The 19302-nt window shown below is 36.7% G+C and overlaps 1 protein-coding gene across 8 annotated transcripts in view; it reads left to right on the forward strand.

The window, feature by feature from the left end:
* The window catches only part of TAX1BP1 (Tax1 binding protein 1), a 92386-nt gene that overhangs the window by 65494 nt on the left and 7590 nt on the right, over positions 1-19302 (forward strand). For 3 of the 8 annotated variants that reach the window (XM_035698648.2, XM_035698653.2, XM_035698649.2), the window contains 2 exons: positions 10758-10941; positions 11269-11417. The exons of 1 other annotated variant lie outside the window; for it this stretch is intronic. In XM_035698648.2, coding sequence (XP_035554541.2) covers positions 10758-10941; positions 11269-11417 — 333 coding nt within the window. Of the gene's footprint in view, positions 1-10757; positions 10942-11256; positions 11418-19302 lie in introns of those variants that run through there. 4 more of the 8 variants (XM_035698652.2, XM_035698654.2, XM_035698651.2 and 1 more) reach the window with 3 other exon arrangements.

Consider the following 19302-nt stretch of genomic DNA (forward strand, 5'->3'; position numbering starts at 1 on the left):
AACACAAATTAAGAGTAAGAAAATTATTTAAAAAATTTTTGGTATAAGTTTTGATTAGGTGTATTGCAAACCATGATTCTCTAATCAGATCTGACAAGTTGGCAAAAAATATAAATATATTTTCTAAATGCTTCAGATAGGAATGCCTGGGTGGCTTAGTGGTTGAGTCTCTGCCTTCGGCTCAGGGCGTGATCCTGGGATCCCAGGATTGAGTCCTGCATCAGGCTCCCTGTATAGAGCCTGTTTCTCCTCCCTCTGCCTATGTCTCCCTCTCTGTGTCTCTAATGAATAAATAAAGTCTTTTAAAAATAAATAAATGCTTCAGACTTGTTAAAATGTGGATTTACTTTCAGTATTGTTAACTAAGAAATCCAGCTCTAAGTGGTATTTTGCTTAGAGAGATTAATGCTAGAGAGAAGCAGTCAAGATACTTTTATATTTTACATATATAAAACAAATTTTATATCTGAAAGTTTTATATGTATAATTTATACATGAGTGTATAAAATTTATGTAATTACATACCTTGCAATTCATATTTATATGTAAAATGTTATGTTTTGTATATACATATATATTTATTTTGAAGTTTTATACAGGATAGAACCAGAGAGTCCTGAATGATTATGACCATTTATAAGTTATTATATAAATAAATGGCTGAAATCACGTACAATAATATAGTGGCTGTATTATGCTGCATTAACAAATTTCCCCAAAATTTAATGACTTAAAACATTTGTTATCTCACAGGTTCTGTGAGTGGGGAATTTGGGTGTGGCTTAACTGGGTCCTCTGGCTTTAGACCTCTTAAAGGACTGCAACTAGGGTATCAAATGGGATTCAGTCATCTCATGAAACTTCCAAGTTCACTCACGTGATGTTACGATTCAGTTCCTTGGCAGTTATTAGAACAGGGAACAGACACATGTCTCCCTCTGCCATCTTCCATGAGGTCATTCCCCTTCTCTTGCCTCAAGTAAAGAAAGATTATTCATAACGTAACCTTTAACAATGTAAAAACTGATCACTCCCTTGCTTAAAGCTCCAAAATGGGCTTCCTCTGTACTTAAGATAAAACCCCAAAATCTTAACATAGCCTATGATACTTTGTATGACAGCCTTCATTTATCTCTCTATTCTTGTCTTAAGTTACAGTGTTCTGTTTCACTATCCTGTGTTGTAGAGTCAGTCCCCATAGTTCTCAAACCTGAGCTTGCATCAGAATCACCTGTTTGCTTGTTAAAACATAGATTCCTGGGTCCATTCCCAAAGTTTCTAATTTAGTAGGTTTGTAGTGGAGCTGAAGATTTGCATTTCTAAGTTCCATGCTGCTGCCTGGGAACCACACTAAAAGAATTGGTTCTAGTCACCCAGGCTTTACAGCTCACCAACTGCTTTATTTTCTCAAGGGCTCTCATTCTTTTCTTTTGCTAGGAATATTCCTGCTTATAATTTTTTTTGTTACTTAGTTGGACTTTCTTTTAAAGAAGAGTTTAAATATATGAGACATATGTTTATGTAGAGAGAATAATAAACTTTGTGTACTCCTCACCCAACATTGATAATTGTTATATTTTATGGCTGTCTTATCTGTGCATTCCTCCTCTCCCCCCTCTGATATTTTTTCAAGTATATCCCAGAATTTTTATTATTTCCCTCTAAATATTTATTTGTAACTACTTCTTAAAAATTTATTTTTTTATTTAAAGAATGTGGTGGGAGGAGAGAATCTTAGGCAGACTCCGCACAGAGCATGGAGCTCGGCATAGGGCTTGATCCCGCAACCATGAGATCAGTACCTCAGACAAAACCAAGAGTCAGACACTTAATCGACTGAGCTACCCAGGCACCCCACCTGTAACACAACTGTTGACTCATCCTTCAAGTCCCATATTGATTTTTTCTTCAGTAAGGCCTTCTTTGACCTTCCACTCTGATGTAGTGCCTCTATTAAACTCAAATCTGGGACCTGTACTTTTATTATATGGCGTTTACCATAATTTCTAATTAATACTTATTTCTGATTATTCAACATCTGCCTTCTCTGCTTAATTGTAAAATCCATGAAGATAGGAATTGTACCTATTTTATTCACCATGGTCTTTTTAGCTCCTAATAGAGTGCCTGATATTTAAAGTTATAAATATTAGTTGAATTAATGGGGCAAATATACATACTGTATAGCATTTGCTTGTAAAAACATTTGGTAAAAGAAATGTACTGGGACCAACAGTTTCATTGTCAGTTAATACCCTGTCCTGTCAGGGTACAATAAAGTAGGGCAGTTTGCTTTCTACTTCCTGTCTTCTTGAGTTTCTCTTGATTTTCTGTTACCACTATAGTTTTATATTACTTCAAAAGTCTGTATTTATAAGAATTTCTATTTGCTGTTTTAACAACTTGCTTAATGTTTATCTCCCCCAGTGTTGTCTCAGAACCCTCACCCCTACCCCAGTATTCTAGAGTTAGTAGGATTAAGCCCCTTTTGTTTATCACTAAAACCTAGATCCAGACATAGATCTATGAGTGAGTAAAGGATTATCACTAAGAATATATATTTTATTTGTTTATTGTCCTCCTTCCTTTAGAATATAAGCTCCATTTGGGCTAAGGAATTTTTGTGTGTTTTGGTTATCCTGGAATCTCTAGTGCCTGCTTCATTGTATTCAGTAAATATTTGTTGAACATGTGTTTGAGTAAAATAACTAGTAGTATGAAGTAGTATATCTCCTAGGATTAAAAACCCTACTGATTTAAATTCCTTTAGAAACTTAATAGCTTAAAATATCTTATGTTTTCATGTCATTCCAAAACTACTATTTAGGATTAACATTTTCATATCTTTATACTATTTCAGATATTGTGCATAAATCCCTAAGTAGATACTTGAAAGTGGGAGAATAAAGAAAATAATGAAGCAAGAGAAAAATGACAAAAAATGATTTAAAAAAACATTGTAGGAAATACTTTATTAAATAATAAAATTAAGAATGTTTTATTTATTTTTTTAAAGATTTTATTTATTCATGAGAGACACAGAGAGAGAGAGAGACGCAGAGAGGCAGAGACACAGGTAGAGGGAGAAACAGGTTCCATGCAGGAGCCTGACGTGGGACTCCCATCCTAGGTCTCCAGGATCAGGCCCTGGGCTGAAGGCAGCGCTAAACCGCTGAGCCACCTGGGCTGCCCAAAAAATGTTTTAAAGACTATTTCAGAATATTTGTTAACATCAGATACTTGACTAGTGATTTTTTTTTTTCCCCCCTGGATCTGCCTACCACCTGAGGATGGAAAAGTAATATATATACTTAGAAATGATTAGTGGGAGCTATCTCTAATGAAGTGTTATAGCAATAGCATGGTGATTAAATAATCATGACCCCAACAACTGATCTTATAATAAAAGTCATACAGACTGCCATATGTTTACCTCTTTAGCTGTAACTTAGAGGCTATCTGGGAGTGATAAAAGGAGGTTATGAGAATTCTATAATACTTTGAACAACTTGTTCTGAGTTGTAATGATTTCAAAACACTTAATGTCTGTTCTTCTCCATTACTCTTACTGCATCCTCATGTGACAGTAAGAGAAATAAATTGGGACGCCTGGGTGGCACAGCAGTTGAGCATCTGCCTTTGGCTTAGGACAGGATCCAGGTCCTGGGATCGAGTCCCACATCGGACTCCTCTCTGGAGAGCCTACTTCTCCCTCTGCCTATATCTCTGCCTTTCTCTGTGTGTCTCTCATGAATAAATAAAATTTTTCCCCCCAAAAAAGAGAAATATATTACTCCTCCTATTTAACAGTTGGAGTACCAGAGATATCCTTGTTTGTGGGTTTATTTATAAAACCAGTGCTATTGTGGGCCATCCTGGGGCCTTGAAACAAAAAAGTTTTTGGCACTCTAGCAAAGGCAAAACCAGCGAATCAAACTTAAGTGCACTGGAACTATATAAGAGAGGACTTCTAACAAAATCTATTTCTTAAATTGTGGAGGCTTTTTATTTTAGGAGAATTATAAATAGCCATTATTAATACTATGCTCAGGTAAATTAGCCATACTCATGTCATGCATGTTTTTGAAGGTAGAGGAGGTCTTAAAGGATTTCTTGACCATTATTATTCTATGGGCCTTTTGATAGTCTGGTTAGGTCTGTTTTCAGAAAAATATATATCATTTAAAAGATTTATTTATTTTAAAGAGTGACAGTGTTGGGGGGCGGGGGGGGAGGCAGAGAGAGAATCTCAAGGAGAGTCATTGCTAAGTGTAGAACCAGATGTGGGGCTTGGTTCCAGGACCCCAAGATCATGACCTGAGCTGAAATCAGGAGTTGGCCACTCAACTGACTGAGCCACCTAGGTACCCCAGAAATATTTTTAAATGAATAAAGCAAAACATATAGAATCACAAAGGAAACGAGTTATAAGAAAGTCATCAACAATTTTTTTTTTTAAAGATTTTATTTATTCATGAGAGAGACAGAGAAGCAGAGACACAGGCAGAGGGAGGAGAATCAGGCTCCCGGCAAGGAGCCCAATGTGGGACTCGATCCCAGATCACACCCTGAGCCAAAGGAAGTTGCTCAACCCCTGAGCCACCCAGGTATCCTTCGTCAAAATATTTAAACAATTTATGGAGTGCCTGGGTGGCTCAGCCTGTTGTGGCTCAGACCTTTGACTTAGGTCATGATCTCAGGGTCCTGGGATTGAGCCCCACGTTGGGTTCCCTGCTCAGTAAGGATGCTTCTCCCTCTGCCTCTCACCTGCTTGTCCCCCTTAAATAAAATCTTTTTTAAAAAGCCCAAATTTATGATCTATGTGACAGTAGTATATGTGCTTATTTAAAAATGTTAAATAAGATTTAGCTTGTCTAATAATTACCATAAGTTCAAGGTAGTGAAGTATAAAGGTTGTTTTGAGATGCTTGCAATGACTATAATATGAAGTGAATATATTGGTGATTCTGTAGGTGAAAAAGTTAAAGGTACTACAACTATGGCTGTGCTATTTTGCCTACATTGGTAATTGAAGAAAATGCTAAATTTCAGTTAGAAGTTAGTGAAAAGATAAAAATTTATTTTCCCCATATAAGTTCATTTATTTTCTGAATTCTAAATGTGGACCCTTTAGGGAGTGTTGTGAATGCAAATTTCAGAATATTCACTAAGTCAACAGCTCAGTGTTCCAATTTACCAAACAACCTACTTATAGCTGTCTTGTTCATGTCCCTGTGTTCTGTTTACCCCACCTCCAGTTTCCCTAATGAGGAATCAAAGCTGCTTGTTACTGGTCCTTTTCTTACCCTGTATCCTATTTGCAGGAGATTTATTGCATCTCTCATGGTAGAAGAGAGGAGTATTAACTTAGAGGGAACTCTTTATTATGTTGGAATCTCTATGAAGTTGCTTGACTGTACCATAAATCTTTTGATGAAACCCTTGACTCAATTTAAGTAGTTTGCTTAGAGAAGAATTTTACCATATTCTTTCAAGTTAGTTTAAAAATTTTTTTTAGCAGTTTATCCTATCTACATCTTTTGCTACTTTCATGCCCTTTTCTTCTTGACGCTTCTTTGAAATATTTTTTAAATTTACTCTCACTTTTTCTCTACTCACATTGCACTTTCACAATTGTGAATTACATGACAGCACTTCTTGAGTCATGGCAGGAGATGAAGGAACCTCCATTGAGGACCTGCTGTGTTAAAAACACTCTAATTTCTCAGTATTCCTCTAGGGCTGGAGAAAGTAAGTTCTTCAGGGTTATTATTGTTGGGGCTGATGAGCAAACCCAGGTAGTTGACTCCAGTCTTTCCATTGTCATACCATCCCCCTATTTATGATTTCAAGTATAACCAATTTCAAGTGTGCCCAGTATAGTTTTGCTACAATAACCTCACTAAAGAACCATCTTATGACTGTTCAGACACTGATAGGCCCATTGTAGTAAACTATGATATAGATATGGCATATCTGGCTTGCAACTTGTCTTTTCTTTCGTTCTTCACATGAAGCCTATGCTCTAGCCATATCAGTCATTTAACCAATCCTGCAATAATAATGTTCACATATCTTCTGTACTCTTTTCACATGCTTAGGAGGAACTTCTAATTGCTGTATCTCTTCTCAAACCTAAATTGATTTGAATTTTTCATGTTTATCAGTTTTGCTTTTAGTGATAATGACTTATTCTGTTTTAAGGTTACTTCATTTGATGGTCGTTTATATAGGTAAAAATTTGCTGACCAGAATCTCATCTCTATTCTCTTGGGATGACATTCAGCAAAACCAGCTGAGTTTTACAGATGAAATTTTCCATTTTCTCATCCTTTGTTAAAATTTGTTTTTTTTTTAAACAGCTTTTTTGAGGTGCAGTTTACATGTAATAAAACCCACCTATTTTAAGTGCAGTTTGATGGATTATGGTGACTCTCTATAGTTCTGTAAATACCATTATGTTCAGACTGTAGAATGTTTCTAGTACTGTACAAAGTTTCTTCATGCTTTTTAGTCAACTCCTTCAGCTGTCCTCAGTCCCAGACAATCACTGATCTACCTTCTACTATATAGTTTGACCTTTTCTAAGCATTTCATATAAATGCAGTCAGGCAGAATTTACCCATTCACTAGTTGGACATGAATCCTTTAACCAGCTGATGGACATGTGGATTATTTCTAGTGTTTTGCTATGTATAATGCTTTGAACATTCTCATGTCTTTTTGTAGACCTGTGTTTTCATTTTTCTCAAGTAGATGCCTAGGAATAGAATTGCTTTCTTACATGATGAGTATGTTTTTAACAAGCAGCTACATTGTTTTTCAAAGTAGCTGTAGCATTTTGCATTCCCACTAGCAGTGTGTGAGCATTCCAGTTGCTCTATAGCCTCATTAGTACTTGGTATTATTGAGTTTTAATTTTAGTCATGCTGGTGGGTGTGCAGTGTTGAAGTTTTAATTTCCCTGATGACTAATGGTGCTGGGCATCTTCTCATGTGCTTATAGGCCATTCACATATATACTTTATTTTTAAGTAGTCCAATGTGGGGCTTAAACTCATGACTCTGAGAGGGAGTTTTATGTTCTACCAACTGAGCCAGTCAGGTACCCCCATTCATATATATTCTTTTGTGAAGTGTTGAGATTTTTACTTATTTTTAATTGGATTATCTTTGTTGGTTGTATTTGGTTTTAGGAGTTCTTTATATATTCTAAATACAATTCCTTTTTCATATGTCTTGGAAATATTTTCTTCCAATATGTAGTCTGCCTTTTCATTTTTATTTATTTGTGATTAAATTTTATTTAAATTCAGTTAATTAACATAGAATTATTATTAGTTACAGAAGTAAAGTTCAGTGGCTCATCACTTGAGTGTAACACCCAGTGCTCGTAACATCATGTGCCCTCCTTAATGCCCATCATCCACTTACTCTACCTTTCCATCTCCCCCACTCCTCAAGCCCCTCCCCTCCAACAACCCTCAGTTTGTTTCCTATAGTTAGGAATCTCTTGTGGTTTGTCTCCCTCTCTGATTTTGTCTTATTTTTCCCTACCTTCCCCTATGATGCTGTTTTGTTTCTTAAATTCTGTATATGAGTGAAATCATGTAATTGTCTTTCTGATTGACTTCTCTTAGCATGATACCCTCTAATTCCTTCCACATCATTGGAAATGGTAAGATTTTTTGTTTTTTGATGGCCAAGTAATAATATTCCAGTGTGTATGTGTGTATACACACCACATCTTCTTTATCCACCCATCTGTTGATGGACATCTGGGCTCTTTCCGTAATTGACTATTGTGGACAATGCTGCTATAAGCATTGGGGTGCAGGTTCCCCTTCAGATCACTACATTTATATCCTTTGGGTAAATACTTAGTAGTGCAATAGCTGGGTCATAGTGTAGCTCTGTTTATAACTTTTGGAGGAACCTCCATACTGTTTTCCAGTGCCTTTTCATTTTTAAAAATATCTTTGAAGAGCAGAAGCTTCTAATATTGAAGAGTCTAATTTAGCAGTATTTTTCTTAATGGTTCATGCTGTTTGTGCCCTATCTTAACAGATTTTTGACTAATCCAAGACTATAAAGATTTTCCCCTATTTTTTCTTTCACTAGATTTATAGCTTTAGCTCTTATGTTTAGATTTATGATCTACTTAAAATTTTTTTGGTGGGGGGGCACCTGGGTGGCTCAGTCTGTTAAGCATTCAACTCTTGATCTCAGCTCAGGTCTTGATCTCAGGGTTGTTGAGTTCAAGCCTTGTGAACTTTAAAATACTAAAATAAATTTTTTGTATGGTATGATATATAGTCAAAATGTATAAATAGCCATGTCTTTTTTTTTTTTTTGTTTTGTTTTTTCTTTAAAGATTTATTTGAGAGAGCATGAGCAGGGCAGGGGCACGGGGAGAGGGAGAAGCAAACTCCCGCTGAACAGGAAGCCTCCATGAGGGGCCCTGTCCCAGGACCCTGGGATCATGACCTGAGCTGAAGATAGACACTTAACCGACTGAGTCACCCAGGTGCCCCTAGATACCCAGTTTTTTAAGTTAATGTTTAAAAGACTATCCTTTTCCTTCACTGACTACATCTTTGTTGAAAATTGAATATGGATATATTTTTGGACTCTGTCTTTTGTTTTATAGATTTATTTTTATTTTTAATTTTTAAAGGTTTTATTTATTTATTCATGAGAGACACATGAGAGAGAGGCAGAGACATAGGCAGAGGGAGAAGCAGACTCCATATAGGGAGCCCAATGTTGGGACTTGATCCCAGGACCCTGGGATCATGCCCTGAGCTGAAGGGAGGCACTCAACCACTGAACCATCCAGGCATCCCTGTTTTATAGATTTATATCAGGGGTCTGCTGGCTAACATCTACAAGCCAAATATGACTCATGATCTATTTTGTAAATAAAGTTTTATTAGCATATGACAATGCCATTCATTTAGGCATTACCTGTGGCTAAAACAACAGAGGCAGATTTGAGTAGTTGTGACAGACTGTCTTACAAAGCTGAAAGTATCTACTATCAGACCCTATAAAGGAAAAAATTTGTCAGCTCCTAATCTGTGTGTTCATCCATTTATGATCTATTTACATTCTGTTCTCTCGATTTTATAGCTTTAATAGAGGCCTTGAAATCAGGTGTAAGTCTTCCAACTTTGTTCTTTTTAAAAATGGGCTATTACAGGACATTTGTATTTCAGTCATTGTTTCAGCTTGTCAATTTATACAAAAGCCTGCTGGGATTTTTATTGGGTTGTATTGAATGTATAGATTAATTTGGGAGGAATTTATAAAAATGCTAAGTTTTCTAACCCATGAATGTGGTATATTTTTCTACTTGTTGAAGTTCTCTTTAATTTTTCTCAGGGTGCTTGTTTTTAGTGTACAGACCTTCAATATCTTTTATGAAATTTTTTCCTAAGTATTTTAATATTGACTCTACTATAAATGGTGTGTTTAAAATTTTCATTTTTCAATTCTGTTGCTTATATATAGAAAATCGATTTTATATATTGATCTTGTATATTGCCACTTTGCTAAATCTACTCATTCTCCTAGTTCTGTAGATTCCTTAGGATTTTCTACATATATGATCAGATCCTCTATATAAAGACGATTTTACGTCTTCCTTTTTAATCTGCCTTAATCTTGCCTTAATTCACTGTTTAGAATCTCCAGTATGATGTTGAATAGAAGTGGGGAAAGCAGACATTGGCTTATTATTGCTCTTAGGTAGAATCATTTAGTTTTTCTACCATTAACATTCACTGTAGGGTTTTGAAGTGTCTTTTTCACATTAAGGATGTTCCTTTCTATTTCTAGTTAGCTGAGATTTAAAAAACATATATGAACGCCTGTTGAATTTTGTAAAATATTTCTTCATCTTTTGAAATGATCATACTGTTTTTTCCATTAATCTGTGAACATAGTGAATTATATTGATTTTTGGATGTTAAACTAAATTTGCTTGCTTATGGTAAAACCACTTGGTTATATTATATTCTTTTTAAGTATTGGTGGATTTAATTTCTTAAAGATTTTTGCATCAATATTTATGAGGGATCAGGCCTGCAGTTTTCCTGTGATGTCATTGTTTAACTTTGGTATTAGGATAGTATTGGTTTTATAAAGTAAGTTCAGAGGTGTTTTTTTCCTCTAGTTTTTGAAAGACTTTATGTGGGATTAGTATTTTTAAATAAGTGTCTTGGGTGCCTGGATGGCTCAGTTGGTTAAGCCTCTGCCTTCAGCTCAGGTCATGACCCCAGGGTCCTGGGATTGAGCTCCACATTGGACACTCTGCATGGTGGGGAGCCTGCTTCTCCCTCTCCCTCTGGTGCTCTCCCTGTTTGTGCTTATGCATGTGCTCTCTCAAATGAATAAATAAAATATTTTTAAAAAAAAGTTTCTTAAATGTTTGATAGAATTTACTGGAGAATCAGTGTGGATTGCTTTTTGTCTTTTATGAATAGCTAAGTTGCAAGAAGATTCACAGTTTCCTCCTAGCTCAATAAAAGGGCAGCTTCTTGGCATAGATAAATTTGAAAATACATTGGGCCTTATTCTACCTTCCGATGCTGTTACATGTGGAAGGGATATTTAATGGGTTGAGAGCCAGCCTTTTCAGTTGTATTCTTCAAACATAATAGGGAAGTAATTTTATTATATTTTAGCTAAACACTTAATGCTGCTCTTATTGTAAAATATTTGAATGCTCTCTACCTTTGTTTTTGTTAATTTTAGGAACTTAAAAGGAATCTAGAAGATCAAGCAGAAAGGAAAATGGAAGGTCAGAATTCCCAGAGTCCTCAAAAGATCTCACAGTGTCTCCACACATGCTCAGAGCAAAGTGGTCATGTTGCTACAGTGCCACATATACAGCCAGTTCTGCAGTATGGTAATCCTTATGCAACACAGGAAACCAGAGGTTATTAAAATATTTTTGACTTGAGGTTAACTGAATATGGAGTTTTTTGGTTTGTATCTTCATGGGATTAGAGAACTACTAGTACAGTTAACTCTAATAGAAACATCTTATAACCAGTAGTTTTAGTGTTTAACAGTAACTAGGTTCATCTAGGAGTGCTTCAACACAAATGAGTAGTTGATTGGCTTCTTATTTCTAAAAATGAGTTGGGTTAAAAAGATCATTTTTGTGATGCACAAAAATGGTTCTTTATATCCTGTTTATCATAGCTATACCCAGAGATTCTAATTATAGTACTGGGTTTCACTTCCAAAGTTTTTATTTCAGATGGAGCAGATGGTGCTTTTTACCCAGATGAAATCCAAAGGCCACCTGTGAGAGTACCTTCCTGGGGACTGGAAGATAATGTAGTCTGCAGCCAGCCTGCTAGAAACCTTAGTCGGCCTGATGGTTTAGAAGACCCTGAAGATAGCAAAGTAAATTGCATTTCTATTTTCTGAACCTGTTCCTTTTATTTTTGTTTCATGTAGAGAATTATATTTATAGAAAAGAGAGTGTATGTGTTTGTATATACATGTGATTTCTTAATTCTTGGAAAAACCTGCTTGTATTTAAATTTGAAAAACCAACCATTAATATGCTTGAGACTTACACTTTAGGGTTTATACTAAAATATAAGAATAAGTTCAGAGAATGACCTCAATATAATAATTATCAGTTTAATCTTCAAAAAATATTTTTAAAGATTTTATTTATTTATTTATGAGAGACACAGGCAGACGGAGAAGCAGGCTCCATGCGGGGAGCCTGATGCAGAACTTGATTCCGGGACTCCAGGATCACGCTCTGAGCCAAAGGCAGACGCTCAACCACTGAGCCACTCCGGAGTCCCTAAAAAATTTCCTTTTTGAGGGCAGCCCTGGTGGTGCAGTGGTTTGGCGCCGCCTGCAGCCTGGGGTGTGATCCTGGAGACCCGGGATCGAGTCCCACATCGGGCTTCCTGCATGGAGCCTGCTTCTCCCTCTGCCTGTGTCTCTGCCTCTCTCTCTATGTATCTATGAATAAATAAATAAAATCTTTAAAAAGAATCCTTTTTGAGATATAATTGATAAATAACATTAGTTGAGATGTACAACATAATGATTGACTATTTGTACCATGAAATGATCGCTACAAGTCTAGTTAATAGTTAACATCTATTATCACACATAGTTACAAGTTTTTTCTATTGTAATGAGAACTTTTAAGATTTAGTCTCAGCAACTTTCAAGTATATGATACATTATTATTGGCTATAGTCCCAGATTATTACTAAGTAATTTACTATATTCTTTTGTAGATGTACTAGGTTGGAAGAAGCAGTATTAAAGACATGTAATGCTTCTTCAATATGCATCTTTTCATTTTAGCATTTATACCTCACTTTAAATTTTAAGGTAGACTATATTATCTTTAGCTAGAAAAGAGGTGTATTATCAGCCCCCCCACCGAGAAATAGTCTTTTAGGCATCATTAGTATTTAATAATCTTTCAGCAACCCAATACAGATAATTTGAGTTCCTTTGTGTAGCATGTCATTTTTATTTTTATTTCATTTAAGATTTATTCACCATATAATAAATAAATTCTTTTCCTCATAGCACTTTTTTCTTTTGGATTTCCTGTGCATTAAGATGAATTTAAAAGAAATGCTTTATCGTGCTCTTTGCAAGTACAGCAGTAGCATGACCTGTTTCTCATTTAATCTAGTTTGCTGCATTTAATTGCTATTAACCTTTGCAGAAACTGATCAGTGTTCAGACAGGCATGATTTTAGCCCTAGTGCTCAACACCCATAATGGAGAAAAATGTATTTCTCCCTCCTGCCTTTTGGCCTCCTATGTCCATTACTGGGAATAATTAGGGAAACTGTCAGAACTTTTGTAGCCTATTTAAGGTCTAGAGTATAATCTTACTGCTTTTTCACACCTTTACTTCAGATTTTGCATATTTAATCTGATCATTCTTGGCACAGATGTTACATGTGACAAGCCCTTCTCTTCTGTAGTCATCTGCTTCAGTTTAATTAGCAGAATGTTCTTTCTGATCTGTGTGCTTTGCCCTCCTGCAAACCCATGAGAAGCAGTGTTAGAGTCTTGTGCTCATTTGCTGACATGCTTAGATTTGGTAATGAGATGGAAGGATTCTTAATAGGCACACCTTGGATAATTGTATTTTGCAATCAGAAGATTTTTTCACTTTGGACAGAAACTAATTTTTATGTACATTTAGTCTTTAAAAAAAAATCCTTGTCATTGCAACAAAAATCACTTGCAAGTGAAGTATTTTAATGAGTAATTTTTAGAATGTAGAAAGCAGATTTGAGTTTGACTTCTTCATTTTCTCTGGTCCCTGCTCTGGGAGTAATTAACAGCCATAGGACCTCAGAGTCAGGGTTGAGGCTGCCTGTTCTCCAACCTACTCCAGTCATATATTTGCCACATCTCCTCCCTTTTGCACCAGATACTGGTCAGCAATCAGATCAAAAGCTTTTTGTGACTCCTTTTTTCCTAATAATTGCAATAGCAATAGCTATAGCATCCTAATTATGATGATGCTCATGCACCAAACATTTCTCTATCCAGCTAGTGCATGGCTCTTTAAACATATTAACTCATTTGTTCTTTAGAGGAGTCCTGTGAGGTAGGAACTCTTACAATCCTTTCTTTTATAATGGAGGAAACAAAGATTAACTGGCTTGTTTCATCACACACAGCTGGTAAGGGTACAGTCAGATGAGGATATGAACCTCATTGGTTTGGCTATAGGAGCTCTGATCCTAACCACTTACCAGTCTATCAAATAGACTAAACCAGAGGTTCCCAAACTTCCAGTTCATGGCATTTTTGGCTTCTACTACTAAGTAAAAAAAATTTTTTTTTATGATACTCTATAAGCCAAAGAAATACTTAGCAATTTCCTAACAAATGTAGTAACCATTTGAAAAAAAGTGTATACTGAGTTGAAAAATTCTTACTTTTCATTCTTAAATTAATAAGCAGTTACTAATGGGATATATGTAGTTATTGACCAATGTACAGCTTCTCAAACCTTGGGAATTTGATTGGACAAACTACCTTCATTTCCTGATTCACATTGATTTTCACGAAGCACATGCTTTATATTTCAGCAGCTGCCAAAATCCTAGCTGCTTCTCAAAGATACGGTGTCAGTGAAAGGAATGTAGCACTGTCTAATGTTGAAACTCTGAGCTATGTTGAACTAGCTGTTCACAGTGATATTTGACAAAGTGAAGTGTTTCTGCATATTTCATCAACTTAGAAAATTAAAACTGTCCCATAGTACCCTGTGAATTTGTTATTGTGCCCTAGCAGTGGGAACCATGGCTCTGAACCCTTGCTACTCAAAAATACAGTATATGCACCAACAGATTTCTTTTTCTTTTTCTTTTTATTGAAAGGGAGGGAAGGAGAATGAGAGAATCTTAAGCAGGCTCCATGCCTAGCATGGAGCCTGACACAGGGCTTTATCACATGACCCTGAGGTCATGACCTGAGCTGAAATCAAGAGTCAGACACTCAACTGATTGACCTTTCCAGGCTCTCACCCCCAATTTTTAAAATTTTGATGAAGTTGAATTTATCCTTTTTTTTTTTTTTTGCTTGTACTTTTGTTGTCAGATCTCAGAAACCACTGCCTAATCCATAGCCTAATCCCCATAGGTAGGAAGATTTGTCCCTGAATTTTCTCTAGTTTTGCTCTTATATTTAGTTGTTTTTTTTTTTTTTTTTTTTCTATTTTGAGTCAATTTCTGAATATGGAAAAAAATAATGGAGGGCAGCCCAGCCCGGGTGGCTCACGGTTTGGTGCCACCTTCGGCCCAGGGTGTGATCCTAGAAGACCCAGGATGGAGTCCCACGTTGAGCTCCCTGCATGGAGCCTGCTTCTTCCTCTGCCTGTGTCTCTGCCTCTTTCTCTCTGTGTCGCTCATGAATAAATGAATAAAATCTTTAAAAAAAAAGATTTTATTCATTTATTCATGAGCGACACAGAGAGAGACAGAGAGAGGGTCATCCCACAACATTTTCCCAGTGGTTTGATTTTGCTTTTGTTTCTCTTGTTTCAGGAGACCAGTCTAGAAAAATGTTGCTACAGACAGTGTCAGTGAAATTACTGCCTGTGCTCCCTTCTAGGACTTTTCTGGTTTTATTTCTCACATATAGGACTTTCATCCATTTTAAGTTTACTTTTGTGTATGTTGTAAGAACGTGGTCCAGTTTCATTCTTTTGCATGTGGCCGTCCCATTTTCCCAATACCATTTGTGAAGAGATGATCTTTTTGCCCCCTTGCATGCTCTTTCCTGCTTTATCAAAGATTAATTGGCCATATAATTGTGGGTTTCTTTTCTTTCTTTCTTTCTTTCTTTCTTTTTTTTGTGGGTTTATTTTCCGTTCTGTTCCATTGATGTGTCTGTTTCTATGCCAGTACTATACTGTTTTGATTACCCTAGCTTTGTAATATAACTTGAAGTCTGGAGTTGTGATACACCTCCAGTTTTATTTTTCTTTTTCAAGATTTCTTCGGCTATTTGAGGTCTTTTGTCATCTTATACAAATTTTAGGATTCTTTGTTCTAGTTTTCTGAAAAATTCTGTTGGTATTTTGATAAAGATTGCATTGTTTCTGTGTCCCATGTACTTTTCTTTTTTATGATGTCTTTATCTGGTTTTGTTATCAGGATAATTCTGGCCTCAGAATAAATTTGAAAGTTTTCCTTCCTCTTTTAGTTTTTGGAATAGTTTGAGAAGAATAGGTATTAAATCCTCTTTAGGGATCCCTGGGTGGCGCAGTGGTTTAGCGCCTGCCTTTGGCCCAGGGCGGGATCCTGGAGACCCGGGATCGAATCCCACGTCGGGCTCCCGGTGCATGGAGCCTGCTTCTCCCTCTGCCTATGTCTCTGCCTCTCTCTCTCTCTCTCTCTCTCTCATAAATAAATAAAAATTAAAAAAAAAAAATAAATCCTCTTTAAATGTTTGATAGAATTCGCCTATGAAGCTGTTGGGTCCTGGATTTTGTTTGTTGGTAGTTTTCTGTTATTCATTCAATGCCACTGCTGATGATTGGTCTGTTCACATTTTCTGTTTTTTTTTTTTGTTTGTTTGTTTTGTTTTGTTTTTTCTGATTTTAGTTTTTAGTAGGTTTTATGTTTCTAGGACTTTATCCATTTCTTCTAGGTTGTCCCAATTTGTTGGCATATAATTTTTCATAATAATCTCTTACAACTGTTTGTATTTCTGTGGTGTTGGTTGTTATTTCTCCTCTTTTCATTTGTGATTTTATTTGAGTCCTTCCTGGGTTTTGAGTGTTTTTTGGTATGTGTGGTGCTTTTGTTGTTCAAAGAACCAGGTTCTGGTTTCACTGATTTTTGTTTGTTTGTTTGTTTTTTGTTGTGTTTTGTTTTAGTTTCTTTATCATTCATTTCTGCTCTAATCTTTATTATTTCCTTCCTTTTGGTTTTTTGTTTTTTTCCTAGCTCATTTAGTTGTAAGGTGAGGTTTATTTGAGTTTTTTCTTGCTTCTTAAGGCAAGCCTGTATTGCTATAAACTTCCCTGTTAGAACTGCTTTTTTTGCATCCCAAAGATTTTGGTCTGTCTGTTGTGTTGTCATTTTCATTTGTTTCCTTGTAATTTCTTATTCTTTGATTTCTTGGTCTGTTTGTTGTTTAGTATTTGTGCTATTTTCAGATTTTTTTTTTCTTGTGGTTAATGTTTAGTTTCATAGTGGTGTAGTCAGAAAAGATTCCTGGTATGAGTTCAGTCTTTTTGAGTTATATGAGACTTGTTTTGTAGACTAATATGTTGTCTACTCTGGAGAATGTTCCATGTATACTTGAAAAGAATATGTATTCAGCTATTTTAGGATGGAATGCTCTGAATATATCTGTTAAATCCATCTGGTCCAATGTGTCATTCAGAGCCACTGTTTGCTTGTTTCTGTTTGAATGATTTGCCCACTGATGTAAGTGGGGTGTTAAAGTCCCTTTCTAGTATTGCATTACTATCAGTTAGTTCCTTTATATTTGTTATTAACTGTTTTATGTATTTAAGTGCTCTTGTGTTGGATGTATAAATTACAATATTGTATCTTCTTATTGGATTATCCCCTTTATTATTATATAGTTTCTTTGTCTCGTTAGTCTATTTTTGCTTTGTTTTGTTTTTAGATTTTATTTATTTGAGAGAAAGTGAGCACAAATGAAGGAGAGGGGCAAAGGGAGAGGGAGAAGCAGACTCCCCGCTGGGCAGGGGACCCCCCCCACCATGGGGCTCTGTACAGGACCCTGAGAACATGACCTGAGCCAAGGCAGACACTTAACTGATAGGATTTGTTTTAAAGACTTTTTGGTTCCAATATAAATATTTCTACTCCAACCTTTTCTTTTCATATCCATTTGCATGATATGACAAATGTTTCTCCATCCCCTCATTTTCAGTCTACGGGTGCCTTTAGATCTAAGGTGAGTCTCAGGTGTAGCCTGGATGGCTCAGCGGTTTAGTGCCACCCTCAGCCCAGGGTGTGATCAAGTCCCACATCAGACTCCCTGCATGGAGCCTGCTTCTCCCTCTGCCTGTGTCTCTAGCTCTCTTTCTCTTTCAATGTCTTTCATGAATAAATAAAATATAAAAAAAAAAAATAAAGTTAGTCTCTTGTAGACAGCATATAGATAGATCTTGGGTTTTTTTTTTTTTCCCCCACTGTTACCTTATATCTTTTGATTGGACCCTTTAGTCCATTTACATTCAGATTAATTATTATTTCTTCAAATAAATTTATGTTCCCTTTTCTCTCCTTTTTTCTGGGATCCCTGTAAAGTGAACACTGTTATGCTTAGTGGTGTCATGTTCCCTAAATCTGTTCTTACTTTGTGTGATTTTTTTCTTTTTCTCACTTGCGCAGCTCGATTACTTTCCATTACTTCAGTCTTCCAGGTCATTAATTTGTTCCTCTGCTTCCTTCACCCTGCTATTTATTCTATCACATGTATTTTTAATTTCAATGATTGTGTTTTTCATCTCTGATTGGTTCTTATTTTTATCTCTGTGTTAAGGGTCTAACTGATGTTTTCTATTCTTTTCTGAAGTCCATTGAGTATCTTAATGATCATTACTTTAGATTCTTTATCAGGCATTTTACTTTTCTCTGCTTCACTTAGGTCTCTTGCTGTGATTTTTGTCCTGTTCTTTCATTTGAGACATATTCTTCTGTCTCCTCATGTTGCCGAACTCTGTTTCTGTGTGTTAGAAAAGTCAGTTATGTCTCTTGGTCTTGAAAGTAGTGGGCTTGGGGTGCCTGGGTGGCTTAGTGGTCGAGCATCTGCCTTTGGCTCAGGTCGTGATCCTGGGGTCCTGGGATCTGCATCAGGCTCCCTGCAGGGAGCCTGCTTTTCCCTCTGCCTATATCTCTGCCTCTCATCTCTCATGAATAAATAAATAAAATGTTTAAAAAAAAGAAAAAGAAAGTAGTGGGCTCTTTTAACTAGTTGGCCTGGTCCTCTTCCATAGGAGATGAGCAGCCACTGCCAAAATAGGGCTGGCTATGGCTGCTTCCCAAAACGCAGGCAGGTTTACAAGTTGTATGTGCTGGTCCTCTTCCACAGAGAAGGTATAGTATGGAGACTCGGCAGTATGGAGACTCGGCTGGCTGAGGCTGCTGTGCAAAGTGTATGGGTGGGGTTGGTGTAGTTTCAACAGTGTATATGTGTCCTCCACTGGAAGTTGAGGGGAGAAAATGTAGGCAAGGTTTGTGCAGGTTGTCTCAGGGAGGGGACCCAGAGTACTGGGACTAAGGCAGACTTGGCTGGAGGGGTGTGGGGCATGGTGTAAGCAAGTTAGTGTCTGCTGATGCCCTGCTGGTTCCCAGTCACATGGTGACCATGTGATTATGCTGGGGACAGTGGCTCGGGAGAGAAATGGCACCTGCCAGATTCTTTGCTTCTAGAGAAGTTATTCAGGGAACTCTGACTTCAGTAACTAACTCTCCCTCCTGTATGCCCCAAGCCCTGTTCAGGCTGCTGCTTTTACCTGTATCTCTGTGGGCTGTTTGCTGGGCTGTCTCAGTAAGGATGGCTCAGCTTCCCATTGTCCTCTGGGCTTTCTCAGATTGAGCCTGCTGATTTTTAAAGTTCTAGAGGATTTAAGTCCCAGCTGGTTTTAAGAACTCATGAAATTTGGCCCATCCAGTATTCAAAGCCAAATACTATGGGGATTTGTCTTTTCCTTGTAGGCTCCTGGTGTTGATAGTTGCTTCTTACACGTGTATGCCCCTCTGGCTCCCTCTGGTAGACACACTTGAAGGGTTTA

The sequence above is a fragment of the Canis lupus genome, chromosome 14 (assembly GCF_003254725.2).
Source record: "Canis lupus dingo isolate Sandy chromosome 14, ASM325472v2, whole genome shotgun sequence".
NCBI classification, from domain to species: domain Eukaryota; kingdom Metazoa; phylum Chordata; class Mammalia; order Carnivora; family Canidae; genus Canis; species Canis lupus.